The 23,034-nt window shown below is 34.2% G+C and overlaps 1 protein-coding gene across 1 annotated transcript in view; it reads right to left on the reverse strand.

Moving 5' to 3' along the window:
* Positions 1–23,034, reverse strand: part of LOC149786028 (E3 ubiquitin-protein ligase rnf213-alpha-like) — a 374,561-nt gene that overhangs the window by 83,966 nt on the left and 267,561 nt on the right. Inside the window, exons 65-71 of the mRNA XM_089978102.1 lie at positions 20,965–21,073; positions 16,769–16,869; positions 13,968–14,150; positions 11,198–11,467; positions 7,330–7,456; positions 3,587–3,849; positions 1,219–1,342 (exon numbers count right to left, since the gene is read on the reverse strand). Coding sequence (XP_089834228.1) covers positions 1,219–1,342; positions 3,587–3,849; positions 7,330–7,456; positions 11,198–11,467; positions 13,968–14,150; positions 16,769–16,869; positions 20,965–21,073 — 1,177 coding nt within the window. The remainder of the gene's footprint in view (positions 1–1,218; positions 1,343–3,586; positions 3,850–7,329; positions 7,457–11,197; positions 11,468–13,967; positions 14,151–16,768; positions 16,870–20,964; positions 21,074–23,034) is intronic.

Genomic DNA, 23,034 nt, shown 5'->3' on the forward strand with positions numbered 1-23,034 from the left:
CTTTTCTATATTTAGTGATAGCTGCCATACTAGTTGCAGGTCTGGCAACATGCCTACAAACCTGATAACCATCAATATGCTAAAATGTTTTCTGTCCAATCTGGTTAAACTCTGTTAAGGGGCCATCCATTTAGTACGTACGCAAAAATCTGGCAAAGCTTGACTCCTCCACCCTCCCTGTACACATGCACACCCCCCACCTGTGCATGTATGCTTCATGCACACCCCCCGAATTAATTCTATAGAACGGCCTATATTTAATCCATGCAAAAACCATAAAGGATTAATAATATTAATGTGTTTAATAAAACAGATAGTCCAATGACACTGAATGTCTAGCTGCATCAAAGAAATAAGCTGTGTAACTTTAAACAGTTTGTCTAGTGTCCGCAAAAATTCAAATGCCAACTGAACCCAGTCAAACAGGTTATGTATTAGACAAATTATTATTGAGGTTTCACCCCACCCCACCCATTTCCTATGCATACGTACATTATCAGTAGACCCGCCCATATGCAAGCATATGCATTTTGGTTACCCCCCTCCATGCATACATATTAAATGGCCATCCCGTAAACAATTTTTGGAAGAAATTGATTAAAGGTTTGTTGTTTCTGGTAATTGTGGTTATATTTGATAGCATACAGGCATCATTTCAATAAATTTGACAGATCTTCATACAGGGATGTTGTCTGTCAAATTCTGGTAAAAACTTAGAATGTTTTTTCTAAGTTTAGTCATGGTGGCCAAATTGGATCAAAATCATCCTCCAATGAATCAAGTCGATAGACTTTGATACCATAATGCTTGATGTGAAAATATGTGTAAACTGGATAAACAGTTCTTAAGAAGTTGCAGATGGCAACTGTGACTGATAATGAAGGATTGATTTCATTGGTTTGGCTTTTGTGGGTTTAACACAATTTTTCAGTATATCCATTGTGACCAGTATATTTGGTGAAGGAAGAACATAGGAAAGCCCCAGCCCATGGGAAACTGATGGCAAGCTTTTTTCACATATCCAAGGTGAAATAGCAATGGTCAGTAAATACAAGTGCCTTAAACCACTCAGCCATGAGGGGCTCCAATGAAGGACAGATGATGTATGAAGGTCCGACAGACTCACTTGGCCTTATTAGCAAGGTGGAGTTACATATTATATTATATGTATATATGATAATATTAGTCATATACAAGTCATATACAAGTTTGTGATACCCTGTCCTTTTCTTCTGCAGGCTGATATTTAATCCATGTAAGGTATCTGATATCTGTTTTTCTGCATACTGCCTGGTAGCTGTCAACTCCATAACAGCGACACAGATACTTGATAAAGAAGATCCTGTGAAATATAGATAATCAAATAATTATTTACTTCTGTAATCTAGGTTCAAGGCATTTTCATTATGTTTGTAATTTTTAAATGTATCCTTCAATACAATCAAAAAAGACTAATATACAGATATAAGCACTATTTTTTACAGATTTCAAGTCAAAATCATCAGTGGTGCAGCTTTCTGTAGAGCTTGAGCAAGCAGTATCTAACAGTGTCAAACTTCCATTAATTTTTATATTTAAGGAGCTGCAGGAAGAGTATCTGCCAGAATTTTGTCTAAAGTGGGGATCTCCCTCATCATAAAAACGTATAGATTAGAACAAAAAAATGGGGGGGGGGTTTGCCATAGTGCAATATTTACCAAACATTTAAGTATCATTCTTCCTGCTCCAATCTGTTAAGACTATAGTGAGATCATCCCAATCTAGTTGTATTAGGATTAATAAGGATTAATCTGGTGACTGTAAAGTTTAATCCATTATTAATCTTTGTATGAATAGTGTCTGATTTTATGAACCCCATTTCACAGAAAAGCCATCTTCAGGGGCATAGCATGGCTAACTTTTTCCACTTCAGCAAGTTGCAAAACTGTTCTTTATGGTTGTTTTGTGGAATTATCCACAGTTCACAGGTACTGTCTTATGGATGTCTCCTCCAAAATGCATGTGGTCTGTTGACCTCTTGTGTCATGAAAGAGTTGATGTATTAAAATTCAAACATCATTTTCCAAAGGTTATTTTTCCCACAACTTTCGCAAATATTCCACAACATACCTCCAGTCTTGGTGTTGTGTTGTAACCATTGAAAACATATACGATTTCTGAAACTTTTGTTTCTTCTTTAGCAGTTCATCTAACCTTGTTTTAGAATTATCGTCATCCACTCAACTAGAAATTCACTTCATCCTTCACTTTCTTCTTTCTGCTGCTTGCTTTGCATATTCAAACCACCACCCACTTTAAGTTAAAAAGAATCAGTAATTTTCTGCCCAGTCATGCTTTACTTATAATCTCCAGAAAAAGACAAAAGTTTGGGTACGCACAAATTAGAGAAGATGGCATAAATTGACAAACCCCTCCATGTGTACACATTTTTCTGTCATAAATAGTTGATGGGATTTCCAAACATCCATTTGTGTTAACCTACAACTGCATAGTTTGGTAAGGACAAGGGTATTCAGACCAAATAAGCATCCTTAATTTTTTTAACAGATTTTTACTTATTAAGTTATCTTTACAGCCAAATAAAAATTCTATACTGTTCATAGTGCACACAACAGACGTTAATCCATAAAATCCCGTTTTTTTCTTTCAACCATTATGACTGCAGCCTTTGAACTTTTGATAAAAAATCAATAGGTCTATTTCATACATTAAATGTTCTTATGCAAAAACCAATTTTTTCTTCCAGTCATAGTCAATATAACCTGTGACCTTTAGAATTTAAACCAATAATCTTTCTTTTAATCCAAGTCTAATCCATCCACAAAGTTTACTCCTGGTTTATGTCACAGAGCTAATGCTATTGTGTGGAAATGTTTGGAAACTGTGGATGGCGGAGAACTTGAATTAATGTGGGGAAACAAAATTGGTAACAGATGAACAACATTATAACATAGCAAGCTCTCCGATAAAACATGCAAAAACCCAAGAAATTTCCTTTTTCAAACATATTTTGCCAGGTTTGTATTAAAGAAAATCTCCAATTCTTCTGTATGCAATTGGTATTAGCACTGTCTAAAACTGAATAAATTAATTTGGGATTTAAAAAATGTCAATATCCTGTTAATATTTACTCTTCAATTTAATAAATATGCTTTTATAGACAAATAACTTTACACAAGAAATGTTGACAGATGTGTCTGTGATGAATACTGCTTCAGCTCTGATGACCAGTGCTGATGACCAGTGCTGATTTTAATTTAAAATAAAATGCATTATGTGCCTAAGATGGATTTATCAATCATTGGTTGAAAAATATTATTTCATCAAGTTGTACATGTTACTGAAATTGGTTACATATAAAATACAGCTTTACAAACTGGCCTGTATTTATCACTTGTAACAATGGAATTAAATCTGGGGTGGCTGAATCAGTCAAGAATGCATTTCTTTTAAAATATTTATGAAAATTTTTCTGCCTTGCTCTTATCATGAAAATATTCCTATTGTTAGGGAACAGCTCTGCTTAAAGAAAACAAAATATTCAAATGAACCTATGCAAGTAATAAGATCATCTGGATTTACTCACTTAAGCCATTTGCAATCTCCTTCACACAAAGTGGCAGCTCTGTCAATAAGCCGTCGTAGTTCAGGAGCAACCATCTGTCCTTTATTCAGAACAGTTTCCTGGATGTGCTTTGCTGTTACAGCCAGGCCAAATCTGGCTTTGGCAATTCCATACAATCTCTGCAACATGCTGGGACTTGTTTGTAGGTCATGCACAGCATCAGTCAAATGGTTGGTTGCAACGGTAACCTCATCCTCTTTAAGACATTCCAAGTAAAATGAATCCTGAAATTTTTGATGAAAAAATATCACACCACAGTCACAAAATGTTTAGGTTCAATTTACCCCAAATGTGAGCCTCACTTTGGAACCTAAACAAAACAAAATGGCAGTGTCTGCATGGTCAGTCCATGGTAAAGCATTGCTGCAAAATATGTGTCCTTAACTCCCAAGTAAAAAGAATGAGCAAACATTTTTCAGAATGATTCATCCAATGTACAAACAAAATCCATTGAGCCATTTTGGACATATAAACAAATAAATAAAAAAATGACACCAAAATCTTTATGCAAATTTTCTATGTCTGTGACCTTCACTCCCTAGAATCAAACTGGTAAGAATGAATGTTGCAGAATGAGCTATGTTGCCTTAATAATCATTTACCTCAAGTAAGAATATCCATACAGGGGTTTAGGAAATATAAGCAAATTAAAACTCTTTAAACCAAAACCTTATCACAAATTCCTATGACTTTGATCTTCGCCCATGGTCAAAAGATCATGTCACCAAATAAATTGTCTTATATTCTCACTGATTTACCTGAAGTATTGCAAAATTGCATGAGTGGGTTTATGAAACATCAACAAAAAAATTACTATAACCAAAATCTAAATGCAAATTTTCAATGAATGATCTTGACCCCAAGGTATACTGGACAAGTGTGCATGTCACAGAATGAACTGTCTTAGGTTCATAATAATTTATCTCAAGTATGAAGAAAACCCACAAAACAAGTTTCCAAAATATATGCAAATTAATAAACCTTGACCAAAACCACAGTTTTCTCTGTGACCTTGACTTGAAGATCAAAGGTATGAGTAAACACTGGGATAAATAAATCATTTCAATTTTATAATGACTAATGCCAAGTATAATGAGAATTTATTGATGAGTTTATGAAATATGAGCAAATAAATCTGCTCAACCAAAATTTTAATTAAAATGTATGACTGGGACATACACCCCAATGTAAAAGTGGCAAGCAAGCATGTCACAATGAATTGTCTTAGCTGTATACTTATGAATGCCAAATACAATTTGCATGTATCAAGGGATTTAATAAATATATACAAATTAAAACTAACCAAAATGTGTGTGTGTGTGTGTGTGTGTGTGTGTGTCTATATATATATATATATACGATTTATTAACAAATAGAGATAAACAGTTTTAGTAATATTAGTATTATGTATAATACACGCTTATTAGAAGAAAAGAAAATAAATTACAAAAAAAAAAAAAAAAAAATAATTACAAAGATAAATGTAATCAACATATATACTAGTATAATCTTTATAGCTGTTAAATTGGTTATCAGAACTCAATTTATTTCATAAAAATATGATAAAAATATGGTGTGCATTACGGTTACTATCAAGTATTTTATAAATAATTAATCAAGTATTTTATAAATAATTAATCATATTATATTGATAATTAATTACAAATTCAATTTCATTTTTTAAAGAATTAGTAAACTTATTTTTATGTTATTAGATTATACTTTTACCAATTAAGATTTTCTGCAAAGTAAAATAATATGAAATATTCATATCTAATTGTAAACAGGGGACATAATTCAGAAAAAAAAAAAAAAAATAAAATAAAAATTGATAAAAAATTACTAAATGTCATATAGTGTTTTTGAATTTAGACCTTTTGGATATACCGTATTAAGACGGTGAATCCAATAGGTTTCCTTTAGTAGACGTTCCATTTCAGAATCAGCTTTAACAATAGGTTGGAAGGAGAAATCTTGCAATGTATGGGAATTTTTGTTAAAATGTGCGGCAACATGAGATGAAAATGGTTGATCGATATAAATTTTTATATCTGATCTATGTTGGTTCATACGTTTAGATATTTGTTGACTGGTTTGTCCAACATATTGGATGCCACATTTTTTGCACGTTATCAAATAAATAACATTTGATGTTGCACAATTAATGTCACAACGCATATTAAAAGTTTCTTTCGTATTATTACTATTGAAAGAAGTATTTTCATTAATAAATGAACAGTGTGAACATCTAGGTCTATTACATTTAGTTGATGATCCTATTTTATATGATGGTTTTTCTAATTTGGAATTAGTTAGGAAATCTTTCAGATTTTTAGTCCTTTTATAAGCAAGTGTGGGTTTGCTTTCGTGTAGCGATTTAACACTTGCTTTACATGATAAGTTTAATAAATCCCAATATTTATTGATAATCTTACCTATATTAGGCAAACTTGGATTATATTCAATAACAAAAGGAATGATATCTTCATTTCTATTTTTGATTTTATATTGTAAAGATTCAAGCTGTGTAAGAGAAGATACCTTTTGGAAAGCAGTATTAATGATGTCAATAGGGTAATTTCTATTTAAAAAATGCTGACCTAGCTCTGTCAAGGATGATTTAAAAACAGCATCATCTGAAATAATTCTTCTGTATCTTTTTGCTTGACTATATGGTATCCCATTTTTACATGATTTAGGATGGCATGAAGAATATTCAACATACTGATGAATATTCGTGTTTTTAACATGAACCATGGTAGTAATTTCATTATTTTCATTTTTCATGACATCAACGTCCAAGAATGAAACTTTAGTTTTAGAGACATTGAATGTAAATTTTATTGTTGGATGTAATTTGTTTAAACTGTCTATAAAGTAATAAAGGTCTTCTAATGAATAACTCCAAATCATAAAAATATCGTCTAAAAACTTAACCATACATCCGGTTTTAAGAGGCATTTATTTAGAAAATCATTTTCTAATTTTCCCATAAATAAAGATGCATAAGCAGGTGCCATAGGACTACCCATTGCTGTTCCCATTTTTTGGAGATAGTTTGTATTACCAAATTGAAAAAAGTTATTTTCGAGCACAAGTTTTATCAAATCACAAATATGTTCTTTGGATAGTTTATACGTAAATTCGTTATCTTCAAGATAATATTTACACGCTTCGACACCATCATTGTGTGGTATATTCGTGTAGAGTGAAACCACATCAACTGTAACAAGGAATGAATTTTCCGTTAGTTTCGGTAAAGATTTCAATTTGCTAATGAAATCAAAAGTATCTTTGACGTATGAAGGTAGTGATTTCATTAGTGGTTGTAAAATGTGATCAATATATTGCGATATATTATTTGTAACTGAGTTGTATGTAGAAATAATGGGTCTACCTGGATATCCTAAAGGTAGTGACTTATCAACAGCTTTATGTATTTTTGGTAAAATATAAAACTGAGGTGTGCGTATTTTATTTGGGAAGATATCTAGTTCATCATATATAGAACAGTTGTGTACAGAGATTAAATTAATACATTGGCTTATTTTTTCTTTCGTTTCTTCAGAAGGAATATAGGAAAGTTTTGTGTAATATTCTTCATCATTTAATTGTCTTTCCACTTCTTTAATATAATCCTCCTTATTCATAATTACTATGGTGCTAGACTTATCCGCTTATATATATATATATATATATATTACCTCAAGGCACTGTATTACCAGCTGACATAGTTGTACCATGTGTGTTTCTATGTCTATATTATCTACACCAATCACAGCTTGTGCTTTGTTGAAATACTTATCCAGGATATCATGCACCCTCTCCTCACTGTAAAGTAAAGTCATATTCCTTTATTTGACCATGGCTTTACATTTGAGAAAAAAAAAGAAACTAAAAGCATATAAACATAAGAAGCAACTGTATTAAAAATCTCTAAGATCAATAAAAATAATATACTCAGTGTGTAATTATTCTCATTATCTGCATCTCCCAAACACCATGTTTTCAAAATATTTCATAATGTTAAAATAACCATAAAGGTGCAACAGGACAAGTATGGTCATTTTTAAGTAGAAAAAAATGAAGTTGGAATGTAAACCATGCAATGTTTTTTTTACCCAATACTGAATGTGAGACTATAAAACTGTTTTGATTATGATTATCCAAATTATAGCTTCAGTTCCTCTGGTCCCTCTGGCTTTACTTATTTTTCTACTGTCTGGTAGACCCAGAGTCCAGTAACCAAATTTAAACATTTCTATTTCCCCACAGTATCACCATATTCATGCCATTCTGCCATCTTGCCTACACAATTTCCGGTCAAGAATTCTTTATATAATTTTACTCTCAGCACATATTAAATTAAACAACACTTCCATTCCTATATACAGGCCATTCAATTTTCAGGTCTTAGGTCCATTTCAAAAGGAACACACATTCCTACCATACTGCCAGAAAGTGGGGGTGGGGTGGAGTGATGTGGGGTGGAGACTCAAAAAGTGTGTTTTGATGTCCCCAGAGGGGTCAGTATGCATGACCCCCAACAAATGTGATCAAACATTAAATAAATTAAAAAAATGTACCAAGTTCCTGTCTTTAAAATCCATTGGTCAGTGAATATTTCTTCAATTAGATGCAATATTTGCTGCTCTCAATAGTTCAGTGGGGGGTGTTTGAAGGTAAAGCAGGTGTCATTTGAGTTTGTTTTCACACTCTTTGAAGACTGGATGGTACATTAAATGTTGTTCAAGCTTCCCCCAGATCCTGTTGAATTTTTCTCAACACAGAACATTTTCTTTCTGCATCTACATTGTTGTGAGGTTGTCTCAAATAGGCTAAGTGGTGTTCCATTGTTAATGGATGTCATACACTCCAGAATGGCTGACATCAAAATAGTGCTTGCAGTATATTAAAAAAATAAAACACTTTCCCTTGTGGCTGCAGTTTACAAAGTCCAAGTCTCTCCAGGACTTCTAAAATTTAGTTTTGCAGATTGTTGTTGTTGTTGTGGGGTTTAACGCCATTTTTCAGCACACGATAAGCTATGTATGGCGGCCAGTATTAATGGTGGAGGAAGAACCCGGGAAGAACCACCGACCCACGAGAAGCTACTGGCAAGCTTTCTCACATACCCACATTGGTCGAATCCGAGACTCGAACCCATGTAGACAGAGGTGAGATGGCAGTGATCCGTAATGGAGAGCGCTTTAGACCACTCGGCCACTCGGGGCCCCTTTGTTTTGCTGGATTTTGCCTTCTTTTCTGAGTCACACTTGCACACTATTCCAGGTATCAAAATAATAGTATTTTGCATTTTATACATGGAAGAAAATCCATAGTTCAGAGAAACGTTACCTCTTACCATAAAATTTCTAATAGTCATAATAGATGGCTTGAACATTTTCTTTCAAGACAATGATGTCAAATAACTTGTTTATAACATGCATCTATTCAATTGTACCTAACTTCAAACAAATTGGGTTATTCCACTTTACCTATGTAAATTTAGCCTAACAGATTTTCCAAAAGCAGTCTTCCAAGGATTTAATACATCTTCACCCTATCACTATCTTTAGCCAATTAAGTAATAATGTGAACTGGTGGTTACTTTTAGCCAATTAAGTAATAATGTGAACTGGTGGTTACTTGTGCATGACCATTATACCTTTTAACTGCCTCTATGATAATACATTGTATAAACAGCCCTGAGGATAGTTTTACATGGTCTCAAAGAAGGACTGTTTACTGTTTATACAGACTTCATGCTTCATGCTTGTGGTAAAAAAACCTCTATTTTATTATTTTTGTATAAGATTACTGAAAATTGTGTATTTAGAAAGTCTTGTGTTGTGGGGTTTGGAAGTAAAAACTTGTGTTTATCACAAGACACATTGTGTTATGGAGGGTATCAGATGTAAGATCTTCTAGTCATTATGCATGAATAATGCTGTTTACTGAATATGTCCAAGATCTGGATGCTGTATGATCACATTCCAATTTGTATCAAAATCATCACATAAATATGGTATGCAGAGTGGTAACAAACTCATCATAGAAATATGGTATGCAGAGTGGTAACAAACTCATCATAGAAATATGGTATGCAGAGTGGTAACAAATTCATCACATAAATATGGTATGCAGAGTGGTAACAAACTCATCATAGAAATATGGTATGCAGAGTGGTAACAAGCTCATAGAAATAAGGTATGCAGAGAGGTAAGCTCATCATAGAAATATGGTACACAGTGGTAACAAGCTCATCATAGAAATATGGTATGCAGAGTGGTAACAAGATCATATAAATATGGTACACAGAGTGGTAACAAGCTCAGCTAACCAGATGCAACATCAACTCATTGATACACTCAGATTCCACTCATCATTGGCCTCATACAAGCCCCGTATTCCAAGCATATCAAAATCAGCTAAACAAATATGGCTTCCTGAGTGAAAAAAAGCATTTGTTGATGGATGATATACCCCGGGCAATACCAGTTACCAATATATATCAAAACAATTAATTTTGAAGTTGGGACAAGTTATTTATTAAAGCATAAATACATCATGTATTGTTTCACTTTTTACTTTAAGTCTAAATTCACTTCTTTTTTACAGTGATGAAATCTTGGCCAACATAATTCTTGATCTAAGACATGAAGACAAAGTAGTCCTTGAGGATAAGACTAAGGAGTATATCCAAGTCAGGAACTTCCTCCATGGAGTGAACATAACTTGGAGGACTATCACAGAGCAGTCAGCAACCTTACAAAGCCATGAAAAGGAAACAGAAAGTTGTTTGCAGGCTAAGCATATTTGTCCTGTCATTACAACATTTTAATGCTGATACAAAGAGGACATTATCCATTTTTCACAAACTACAAAGTGATTCAGGGGGAAATCTGAATCAGAACACTAATGACAACCTGTTAAGTGTGAAGCTTAATAATCACAGTGAATGCCGTCAGTGGTTGCCAGACATTGATCTTGTGAAGGAAACTAAAATGCTCTTCGATGTTATTTTTAAAAAGTCTTTGCAGTGAACTACAAGATAAACAACTCTTCTTGTTTCATTACTTGACAAGATATTGACCCATATTAATTAATTATTACTGTAAGTTTTCCATCAGAATTGGAATCTGACTGATGTTCAAAACTTGCTGTTTTATCTCTAGTAACGATAGAATACACATTATGGTAAAAAAAATTACACTTGTTTTCAGTCCCATTGAAGAACATAAAATGTATGCTGATAAAAAAGCTACTGGTTTTTAAAGCCAATCTACTGTCAAATTTGTAAATCTTTTTGTTTAAAATCCCGGTTCTGCCACATGTACATAATTTTGTATTTTCTTTCTTCTAGGTGCACCATACTCCTATATTTTAAAGACCATTCTTTGTTATCTATACCCAGAAAGTAAGATCCAAAGATCACTCTTTATTATCTACATTTCAGAAGTAGGCAGAGTCTAAAGCTCATTATTTATTACCTACACTTAAGAAAGTAACCAGGATTAATTGTAAATATTTAATGTAACATTAAAACAAAAACAAAGTTCACATTCTGACCTTGTTCTGAGCAGTAACTGGAGCAAGAAAGATCTAAAGACTGGATTGGGATCAACACAGTCATTGAAAATGGTCAGTTCCTTTGTCAGTTGACGCGTCTCCATTTTTCCTTGTCTCCCTGGTGTTGTTGTCATGGTGATGTATCCTAGCAACTTATCAATCACTTGGTCTGATGGAGCAGTGTTGTCAACAAAGCATAGTTGTGACACAACATCCATGAAGAAACTGTTACATTTGCTTTGGTATTCTTTGAACTTTTGAACAGCTTTCCTGAAAGGTAAAAGGATTTATTAAAAGTTAAAAGCTGTTGTGACAACTAATTTACATCCTCAAATCTGCCTGAGTGTCTGTTACTTTTTTGTGGCTTCTTGTACTCTGTCTGTGACAGCACCCTCTCCAATCCCCTGATTATTTTAAGATCTTGACCTGCTACTTCTGTTTATATTGAATAACATGTTATTTGATAGCATTGTTGATACTAATTCAACCAAAGTGTCCATATGACAATCATACCTTTGCTACAAAATGCTTGATAACAACTTTACTTCATAAGCAATTTCTATGTAGCCAGAAGACAAAACAATGTCAGACACATGTGCAACTTTACAAGCTATCAGACTACTGAAATTATGAAAACTACTAGTCCAACAGGAAATTTACTAGCCTTCAGCTAGCAGACTGCCACTAATTTTAATCCCTGGATAAGAAGGGGTACTGGTCTTCCCTCTGGAAAAAAAACTGCTATAGTTAAAAACCAACAGCAACACACTGTGACCCTGACTTTCAAGTGGTCTAAATGAAGATTTAGCTGATTTTATTCTTAGATCAACAAGCTGTTATCAGGTATATAAATATTGTTTTACAACCACTGTTTCCTTGTTTGTATTAGTGACATTGACCTTTGACTTCTCAATCTCCAAATCAAGAGGTCTGTTTCTTTCCCCATGTGTAAATCATCAAAAATGTTTAGTCAAGGCAATGTGGTCTAGAATTAAACTTACTGTAAAGAAATCATACAGTAATCCATGTGTCCATCTGCCTATCATTACATCTGGCACAATCAACTACTCCCAGTACTTGATGGTCTGCCATTAAACTTCATAAATATTATAGTCATCAACTGATGATGCATATAACCACACATAACTTTGCTCATGCACTTTTGAAAGTTACTGTCCCTTTTATGCCATGAACTTGTTACAGTGTGAAGTCAGTTTTTAATAGATCATCATGGAACTTGATAAATATTTTGGTCATTACCTGAAGGTGTGCATACTGCTAATCACTTTGTTCACACAAATTTTTAAAAGTTTTTGCCCTTTCTGATTAGCAGGTGAATGCAGTGTATGACATAATCTTATGAACATGACTAGTCTCACAGTTTCCAATGAATAACCCTCTTTAAATAAGGTCATTATTATTATTATTATTATTATTAATAACCTTGAAACTTTGTAAATGGTGATTTGAAAGGTACATACAGACAGATCAACAGATCATTTTGCTCTCATAATTTAGAGTTATTGTTCTTCATGTCTTGCAGCTGAATGGAATACAAGACAGAATGGTGTGAATGTATCTTGCAGTTTTCTTTTATGGATTGCTATGAAACTTGGTACATATTAAGGTCACATATTGACAAATCTTCATCCCTCATGAACCTTGAAAGATTTATTGCTATCTTTAACTCTGCACTACCATGACTATAACAGAACTTTGTGAATGCAGCAACCCTTGCAGATTTAAGTGGACTGCTTTGTGACTTTGTATTCTGTTCATCATCATCAGATAAAATTGTGGACCAGTCATTTTATTGACTACTTTATATTTTACTATTGACAAATCTATAAAGACATCAGCTTCAGATCACTCACATACACATAGGACATTTGTACTTTTAATAGTGGACAATAAATGGAACAGAAACATAAGTTGTAGAGATAGAAGGATCTGCTATTACAATAGGTCCCAGTAACCCACTTTTGCCATGGTTAATACATCTGTGACAATAGATCCCAATATCTCAATTTTGGCATGGTTAATATAACTGTTACAACAGGTCCCAGTATCTCACTTTTGGCATGGTTAATATAACTGTTACAACAGGTCCGAGTCTCCCACTTTTGGCATGGTTAATAAAACTGTTACAATAGGTCCCAGTATCTCACTTTTGGTGTGGTTAATATAACTTTCACAACAGGTCCCAGTAACCCACTTTTGGCATGGTTAATATAGTTGTTACAATGGGTCCCAGTCTCCCACTTCTGGCATGGTTAATATAATTGTTACAATGGGTCCCAGTATCTCACTTTTGACATGGTTAATAAAATTGTTACAACAGGTCCTGGTATCTCACTTTTGGCATTGTTAATATAACTGTTGACCTTTCATAAGATGTATCCAAATATAAAGTCTGATAAGTGTGGGTCATAAAAGATCAAAGACATGGAGAGCAAAATATAACAAATGAACAAGCAAACAAATGATAGCACAAAGAAACAAATCAAGGTATGAACATGCAAAATGCTCTATGGCCTTACAATATTTTGGGAATTATATCCTAAGTATTAAAGATGATAAGCTGTCTCCTTAACAGACACAAACCTATACGATTTTCTGAACATAATAGTTTTTAGTTAAGAGTCACTAAAAGCAAGGCATCAAGGGTGTAATGTTACTGTCAAATGAATTTATCATACCTTATTAGATACTCAAATACCAGGAATAGAAAAAGGACTATAAGTTTAACAAATGTATTTGCATAACAGACCTGTCTTTTCCTGTTGCTTCTGGATTAAATTTATCAGGGATGTTTCTTGAGCACTTTGGACATTTCTTGGTGCGTAGGGCCTCTATCTCACGGAAACATCTGATGCATATTGCATCCTTACATGGTAGTACAACTGGAGTGCCCTCTATTTTGTCTTCACAATGGCTGCATGTCTGCTCTTCCCTGGGGAAAATTAATGCAAGGCATTAATATGTAACAACAAATGACAGTTTACCTAATACATAATCAACATTAAAAACTCTATTGCTAAGAAAAATCCTGTGACAAGACAAAAACGATAGTCAAACAGACTCAATCTGATGTCTCTTCAACCAGACTATTTGTATTAAGTTGGAACCATATCCTGGAGGAATTTGATTAAATCTGTTTATTTAACATATGGGTCAATCCATTACACATGAGAATACTTCTTGTTTGATCTGGCCTGTGTTTTTCTTTTTCAATTGCCATTTATTATGATGCAATTTCTATCACTTCCAACAATTTAAACCAATTTTAGTGTCAAGCAAACGATTCCTGGATGTCACATAATCAAAGCTAAATGCCTTGCTGCCAGTAAGTTATAGTGTCTTCTATACATTATATTTTCAGTATTCATTACCAGTAACCAGTTTCACAGTTGAAACCAAGACAATGCAGGAAAATAATCAACTTCATATTTTACATGACCCACCACTTGATGACCATCCAGTTATGTCCAACAGAATCAACCAAAGGTCACACAAATATGAGATTTCTAATCTCATGCCTTACTATCCCAGTGCAATTGTAATATGGACCCATTAAATGGGCATTCCAATGTGAACATGTAAATTGAGATAATGGCATGAAATTCCTTTATGGCTGTACTATTAAAGGATAATGTCCACCTACCCCCACATCCAAATGTGTAAACATTAACACCTAGATTCAAGAAATTAAATGATTGGGGGTGGGTGGAGGGTGGTGACTTTCTGTTCAGGAGGAGTCAAGAAATTAGCATTAGTTTTATTTAGGACTAAATGGACATTACAAAAAGTATTTTCATTTAAGACTAACTTGGCATCCTAAGATTTGAATACCAATTCTGGGAAAGAAACAATGTGATTTTTACAGCTGGCCTCTGTGTTGGCAATACTATATGTCCAAGCAGCACCACATTTACTCAGGACCAAGTATACATCACAAACAGTCTTCAGGTGAAAATTCTATGTTAATATGGCCTTCTGATGAGGAGGAGTAGCTGTAACATGATTATCAAGATGGCTACCATGGTGGCAATACTGGACATCAGTCTGGCACCATTTTCATTTGAGCTGAACAACACATTATAAAAAGTATTTTGGTGAAAACTGCATGGTGATATGACCATTCATTCAGAAGAAGTAGTGATAAACAATATTTTAAGATGACCAACGTGGCAGTCATACTGTCTGGGCAGCACCTTTTCATTTAGGACCAGCCTAACGTCATAAAAAGTCTTCTAGTGAAACCCCCATATGATTTTATTTTTTAGCATTTTAGCAGTCACAATAACAAGATTTTGAAGATGGCTGCCCTGGTGGCCACAATGTACACAAGATTGGTACCATTTTCATTCAATTCCAAGAAGACATGACAATAAATCTCCTCACGTAAATCTTATGCTGATATGAATTTTTGTTCTAGAGAATAGCTACAACAATATGGCAGCCATATCAAATGTCAGATTGGCACCATTTTCATTTGAGATCAAATAGACATCATATGAGATCTTTAGGTGAAAATCCCATGTTGATATGACCATACATTCAGGAGGGTTAACAAAAACAAGATTACAAGATAGTCACTGAGTTTGCCATAAAGGATGCCTGAGCAGCACCATTTTCATTTAGGTCCTCTTAGACCTTGAGATGAATGTGAATTTTCAGAGCAATTTTTCATATTTTAAGTTTCATAGCAATCCTATGAGTAGTTTAGGATAACAAACTTGTGCAAACAGATAGCTGAACATAGAATGATGGACAAAAAGGTCATACCATAAGCTCTACTAGACAATAACCAGTCAAGTTATAAAAAATAACAGTGCATGAAAGTGATCCTTGTTAATGAATGCAATGAAAACTAATTTTAGTCATCAACTCTGGGATTTCTCAAATGTGCAACCAGCTAAAATGGACACTCCAGTTGAGTTTCTGAGGTACAAAAACCATTCTGAACAATTAAGAACTACAAATTCATTTTGTCATTATAGCTTTTGGCAGATAATACAGCTAAATTACTCATGTAATTCACTGATGCAGTCACACTTCAAGCAAACTGCAATCAGAAAACACTTATATTTCATCAAAAACGTTTATGAGACATTTTGGAGTTGGTTATGGTCTGAATGTCCATCCTGTCACTGAGCTTCAATACTGAAGGCATTTATTTAGCCAGATGAGATTTAAAAAATATTTAACAATGAAGTTAGTCTAGGCTGTGGAAAGACATACAGATAGAAGAGTCACAGAAAAATGAACATGCACATGACTACATCAAGCTTCTGCCAAAATGGGCTCAACAAAAGTCTGGCATTTCTGCTGAGTACGTATTTCATCCAATTCAAAAGTGAGACAACAACATAACATTTCAAACACAGCCATATTCATCTATTTGAATCTATGGCTAATTCTTTTACACAGTAGCATAAATGTTAGTTTGGCATTACCGGACACAAATTTCTCCTCTCTCATTTGTGTGACCGTACTTGGATCAATTCACTTTGATACCATTATTTCTGAAATCATGTGGCTATGTATAAAAAAACGCTTCAGAAATACCCTAAAAGATCCTTGATGGCAGTTCTGTTGCACATTTTGAGGAACTTCTCCACATTTTCAACAGAATGCACCTGCTTTAAGTTTGCATTGTCACCAAGCAGCTGAAAGAAAAATTCATACAAGAAACAAGCGTTCCATGCAATCACAATCTAAATAATCATGTATGACTACTGTATCTAACTTTTAGCAGTTTTAAAACACTAAACTTTACAGGCATCACTATGGAATGAAAAGAAGAGTAACTTAATTTGTCTTTTTATTTCTGGCTGTGGCAGCAAATAAAATTCTGAATAGGCATTTGTTTGTTTTGATAGACAGGTCTTGAACCTTAAGCTGCAGGCCAGTTGATTTCAAAATAGCGTCTTTATGAAAAAAATCATTATGCTGATGCCGCCGGAAACTGCAATGAAGCTACAAAAGTGATATATATATGTTTACACTGCTGAGCCAATATGACATAACATTTAAAGAAAAATAGCACTGTGTTGCATCACAAGTTCAGAAACATTGAGATTGTAAAATTTTGTTAACTCATTTGCATATGTCTCCAACCATCTTCTCCTACATAAACCAAATCTCCTCAAAAAACTCCATTAAAAAAAGAGAACTAAGTCTTGCTAATAACATAAAGAGCAATACAACCATATTTACTAGAAACCCCCACCCCAACAAAGACCCAAAAGTGTTTGCTAATAAATACAAATCACCATGCCAACAGAAGCAGAGCCATTATGATAATTAATTTTAGTTTATGCACAACTTGATGATCTTTAGTTATTTTAGGTACATATTGCCAGTTTTGCAATGGATTTATCTGATAATGATCATTAAAGGATGAATTAGTGGTGTGGTAAGATGATGTAATGTTGAATTCAAGGCTTAGTCATTGGCAAACACTTGTATAGGGGTGTTGTACATGTACCTTGGCCCAGAATACTCTTGAATGCTTAGATCAGCCTAGCACAGTCTGTTGAAACTGGGATCAGCCCAGAATAGACTTTAATGCTGGGATCAGCAAGCAGTTTGTAGAAGCTGGGACTCTAAGGCTAGGTTCAGCACAGCACCACTTATACTTGAGCTGGGATCAGCCCAGAGTACACTATAATGCTGGGATCAGAAAAGACTTTAATGCTGGGATCAGCCTAGCACCAATTATACTTGAGCTGGGATCAGCCCAGAGTACACTATAATGCTGGCATCAGCCTAGCATACATTTACTTGAAGATGGGAGCAGCCCACCAGAATACATTATACTGGATCAGCTTAGAGCATAGTGTACCTTTAGCTGGGATCAGCCCATACTACATTTGAATGCCGGGATTAGCCTAGCACAGATTTTACTTGAGCTAGGATCAGCCTGGCACTGATTCTACTTAAGCTGGGATCAGCCCAGAATACACTGTAATGCTGGGATCAGCCTAGCACTGATTGGGAATCATAGTCTTTTATATTCAGATTCTAGCCCATTAGTAGCAGCCCAAAGAGAGAGCCAAATATTTTCAAATATTTTAATTAAGTAGTGATCTTATTTTAGTTATGATTTTGATGTTGTACAATATTGGTAATAATGAATAGTGGATTTTTTTATAGAGAAACTGAGATATCAAAAAAAAAAAAAAGAATGCATATACTCATGTATCCTATATTTTTTTACAACGGATGTATTACATCTTTCCTCATACAATTCGATATTTATTGTTGTGCATAAATGGAGTAAAAGATGTGTATATAGAAAAATACCAAGGTATCTGAGTGATTTATTTCTGGTATGGTGGAATTACTCTCCTTGCAATGCATCTACTACCACTTTTCATGAGTGCAGGTGAAATAAAGTACAGAAATAGATGGCATAGTGAAATGATAAAAATCACTCTTGGATGTGACCTACTTTGGTATGACTGAATTGATCTCCCTGAGAGCCATCTAATTCCAAGTTTCATAAGTGCAGATGAAACCAGTTCAAAAATACTAAGGATAACAAAGAGATACAAATAATATGAAAGTCACTCAAGTCTTAAAAGTTGGTCATCTGACCTAACTTTTATATGGTAGGGCTTCTCACGAAAGATGTCATCATGTACCAGGGTACTCAGGCACCTGCCCATTGATAATAACCCATGCAATAAAATGGGCAACTGGGTACCAGTTAAATTTTTTTAAAAAAACCCACAACATCTTTTCAAGTTCAGATGAAAGACATCAGAAGTGAGCAAGATGCACAATAACGATTACAGTTTGAGGGTCGTATCGTGAGACTACTGGCAGCTGCACATTTATTCATCATTAAACTTCCTTCTAGTTTCCTTATTTTCTATTTATAGTAACTGTACATAAAACAGTTCAAAGAAAACAGATGGGATTCTTGACTGTGAACCACATCACAAATCCTATTTATTTGGATAGACACAAACACAGTGGACCAGTCTAAATTTTGAAAAAGAAAATGGTACCATATATTAAGAGAAACGGGCTTTATTGATATGACTCACACATGTTATATGACTAACAAAATTTAAAGGAGAAGGATTTTGTTAAACTTAAAAACATGTTGGATCTGGAAAAGGACAAATCAATAGCACTCTACACATTTTTGAAAGAAGATTTCAACAGTGATGTAATACAGCATTCATCATTTATGGACTTCACGACCATTCGCAAGTAAGACATGTAGACTAGATAAAGTGAGTGTCATGCATAAATAATTTATACATTTGTTTTGTGTCTGTACTCTCATACTGAATACTAATCCACATGGATTTAACTGATTTGTGACGAGAATTTTAACTGCAGATCCAGGTAAGTAGCAAACATAAATGTATGTTTTTCATACAGTTTTCTGTAATTATAACATATAATAAATAAATTGATCTTCTAATGCTCAGACTGCACTTTTTGCCAATTATATTATTAAAAATTATACTTAAACCTCTCTTGGGGGTTGACATATACAAACCTACAACAAAGACATTCAAGTTCACATTTAATACAATTTCAGTTGGATCGATTATCCAGGTGCACCTGATAGAAGTTTCCTAAAATTATGACATCTCTACTTCTAAACAATGCAATTTTCGTGAATGTAAGAGAGGATGTAATGAACAGACAGCTGAATAATTAAAGATCAACCCTATGATCACATTGTTAGGGCTAGAAATTAGCAGTCGTCTGCTAGCTTGTGGCTAGTAAATTTTCTGTTGGACTAGTCTAGTAGTTTGCACAATTTTAATATACCAATGGCTAGTAGTTTCACTTGTTACCAGTCAGAGTTTATTTACACTATTATATATACTTTTCAAAAATCTGAATGATCAGATAAAGTCCAAGTTCTCTTGGAGCTAACCACTTAAATCCCTGAAATTCAATTGCTTGCCTAGAGGATTAGAACAAGTATGATTTGACTTTTCACATTTCAAAATGAGGCTCTATATATTTTACATGTTAGAATTATACAGTCAAGTTGTATGTTAAAGCCTGTAAACATGACTTTTGTACTTGCCAAACTGCTATTGTAGTGCCATAGTCATCAAAAAACCCTCATTATGATTAACCATTCTGTCTTAAAGGATTAAAAATCATTGTGACACATATCCTATTCACATTATTATTGTTTGTACTCTGCTGTGAAAACCTGCACAATGATGATACTGTAAAAATGAGAGATTTTCTCACCATGCTTTCACTGTAGCATTAAGTGTAGTCTTAAATCATTTGCCTGTGGAGCTACACTATGAAATGACTTGGTCAATGAAGTCTTTGTCTTGTTCTTCTTTTCCAGATATTGAGGATTAAAAATGTTTACTCAGCCATTGATTTTCTTCTTAACTTTAAGAGAAACATTGCAAGTAACCTTGATAGTTTTCTAAAGCAAGATTTGTATTTCTGAAATATGAATGATGATGACATCGAAGAAATAGAAATTGTTAATCTTGATAGGTGTCTAAAAAATTGTTTTGTTGGAAGGACTAGTGAAGATTCAAGAGGACAAGTAAAAGGGATAGGCACTGTAAGAATCTGATCCAGATAAACTTTATACCGATAAAAGATGCCCTTCTCTGTTCCTTAAATATTTCATTTTTATCCAGGACCACTTTTAATAAAGGAAAACAACCATTAAATAGCCAATGGATTTCTTCTCTATCATGGTACTAACATATAGCAAACTGTAGTCAAGAAGTTTCATGTGCAGTATTACTCACCACCCAGAGAGGCATGATGTGTTTTGGTCCATGTTTCTCTGCTTCCTTTTCTGATGTCACCACATGTTCAATAAACAGCTTCACCACTGTTATTCGTGTCCACTTTTGTCTGTAAATGCAAAGAAATCATCAATGCACTAAAACTATGACTGTGGCCCAAGGACACAGATGCCCCAGCTAATAGGCTATAACTGAAGCCATCTTGGTTCAATGAAAAAAATAAAACCTTTACTCGACTTGCGCTCTTAAACTTGAACAATAGGATGCTTTTACTCACATACTATCTATATCTTTAGTCTAAATTGCAGTAAAAACTAAAAAAGAATTTAACTGATTATTCTATTGGCAGTTGATTAAATATATGCACCAATTCATGATTAAAAGTTAATGTAATCTAAGTATGCCTCATAGTTTTAACAATTACAATGTACAGATTTTGCTTTGCTCATTTAAAGTCATATGACTCAACTTATGGTTAAATTACCAAATCCTTTCTTTTCCAACAGTTTTGTTTGGAATTATTTTCAGTGTTACTAAGTTTCTGAACTTTAAAAAAGTGATAATTTCTTTTTCATTTTTTTTTACACAGAAAACTAAAGGTAAAGATTATATTTCCTGAAAGCTAAAAAATCTTAGAGTCAATATAGTATACAGTACTTATGGTTTCTTATTAGGAACTTTTGTGCAAAATAATTCAGATGGTTCATATTTGCTGGCATTTTTAAAACTGAACACAAAGATTATTTCCTATCATAACATATGTAAGTCAAAGAATTGCAGTGTTGCCTTATAACATATCTGGCAACTTTCTAGAAACTGGGGAAGGGTCCCTTAAAAGTTTGTAATCCAGAGGGGGATGAGTCACTAAGCAGCACAACAAATGAGTTTTAAGGAGATACATCCCTTTCACCAGAGATGGTCCTGGCTCCAGTCTTCTAATCTACATGAAGCAGCTTTAAGTCTTATGTCAGGTATGGACTAGGGGTTAGCAGCACATGGTCAATGTTTGACAGGGTTTAATGACAAATTTTACTCCTGCAAATCTAGAAGAAACTGAATAACCTGAACAACCTGGGACTTCAAGGTAGCCTGTTGTACTGTTAATACTGGTACCACAAGGCTGAATTGAGGCCTTTGGGGTGAAAGGTCTCTGAGGTAAAAACTGGAGAAAGTCATCTCTGACTTCCATTCCCACAATTTTAGAGATATAAATTAGCAAATAGATGTGCTTGAATGCTATGCAAGCAAAGAATGCCCAACCATGTGAATCAAGATGTAGAATAAATTCATCTGGTTTTGGGTTAATTCTTTATAGATAGATCATCTGATCAAGAATGATGAGGCCTGTGCAGAAATATCCCTTACTTCTTTCAGTCAGATCTCTCTTCTGTTCAGCTCAGTCGGCCTCAGGTAAAACTTTAGTGCTATTAGTTGGAATCATGCAGATGCCTCAAGGAAGATGGGTCCAAAGTCTGTGATTACAAGACAAAACACTGATTTCCCATGAGAGGGAATTAATGCCAGGACTATCTTGAGAAAAACTGAACCTTGTTGCAGAAATGCGGATAGATGGGATCAATCACTAAGGTGTGAATTTCACTGAATTGGCCTGCCATAGCTAGTTTTGTGTGAATGAGTCTGTGAGGTTTCTACATCAGAACCCATAGTAAGTTTCATTTTGAATGAAGGATCAAGGCCTTCAGTCAAAACAAATCAATACTTGCTTGAAGGTCGGCAAAGTCTTTGTTCTGTGCTAGGCCCCTCCCTTTAATAATGGCAAAACAAATATGAAATTGTAGGCATTTACTGTAATCAGATATAACTTGAGAAGCCAGAGGAAGTTAGATATTTGTGGTATTGAAACTGTACAGGATAGGATGTGTCTCTGCTTCAAACACTTGGAGAAAACTCCTCCCTCATAAGCTTTCTCAGTGGTAGGTCCTCTAGTCCAAACAATTTTGTTCATGACTTGTTTGGAGAACAGTTTCTTTTCAAGGGTTGGCTTGGCACAAGCCAGTCAAGCAGGTTAAATACCTATGGGTTCCAATGGAAAACTTGCACATACAGTTA

This window comes from Sinohyriopsis cumingii, chromosome 12 (assembly GCF_028554795.1).
Source record: "Sinohyriopsis cumingii isolate HCF-2022 chromosome 12, ASM2855479v2, whole genome shotgun sequence".
In the NCBI taxonomy this organism is placed as follows: Eukaryota; Metazoa; Mollusca; class Bivalvia; order Unionida; family Unionidae; genus Sinohyriopsis; species Sinohyriopsis cumingii.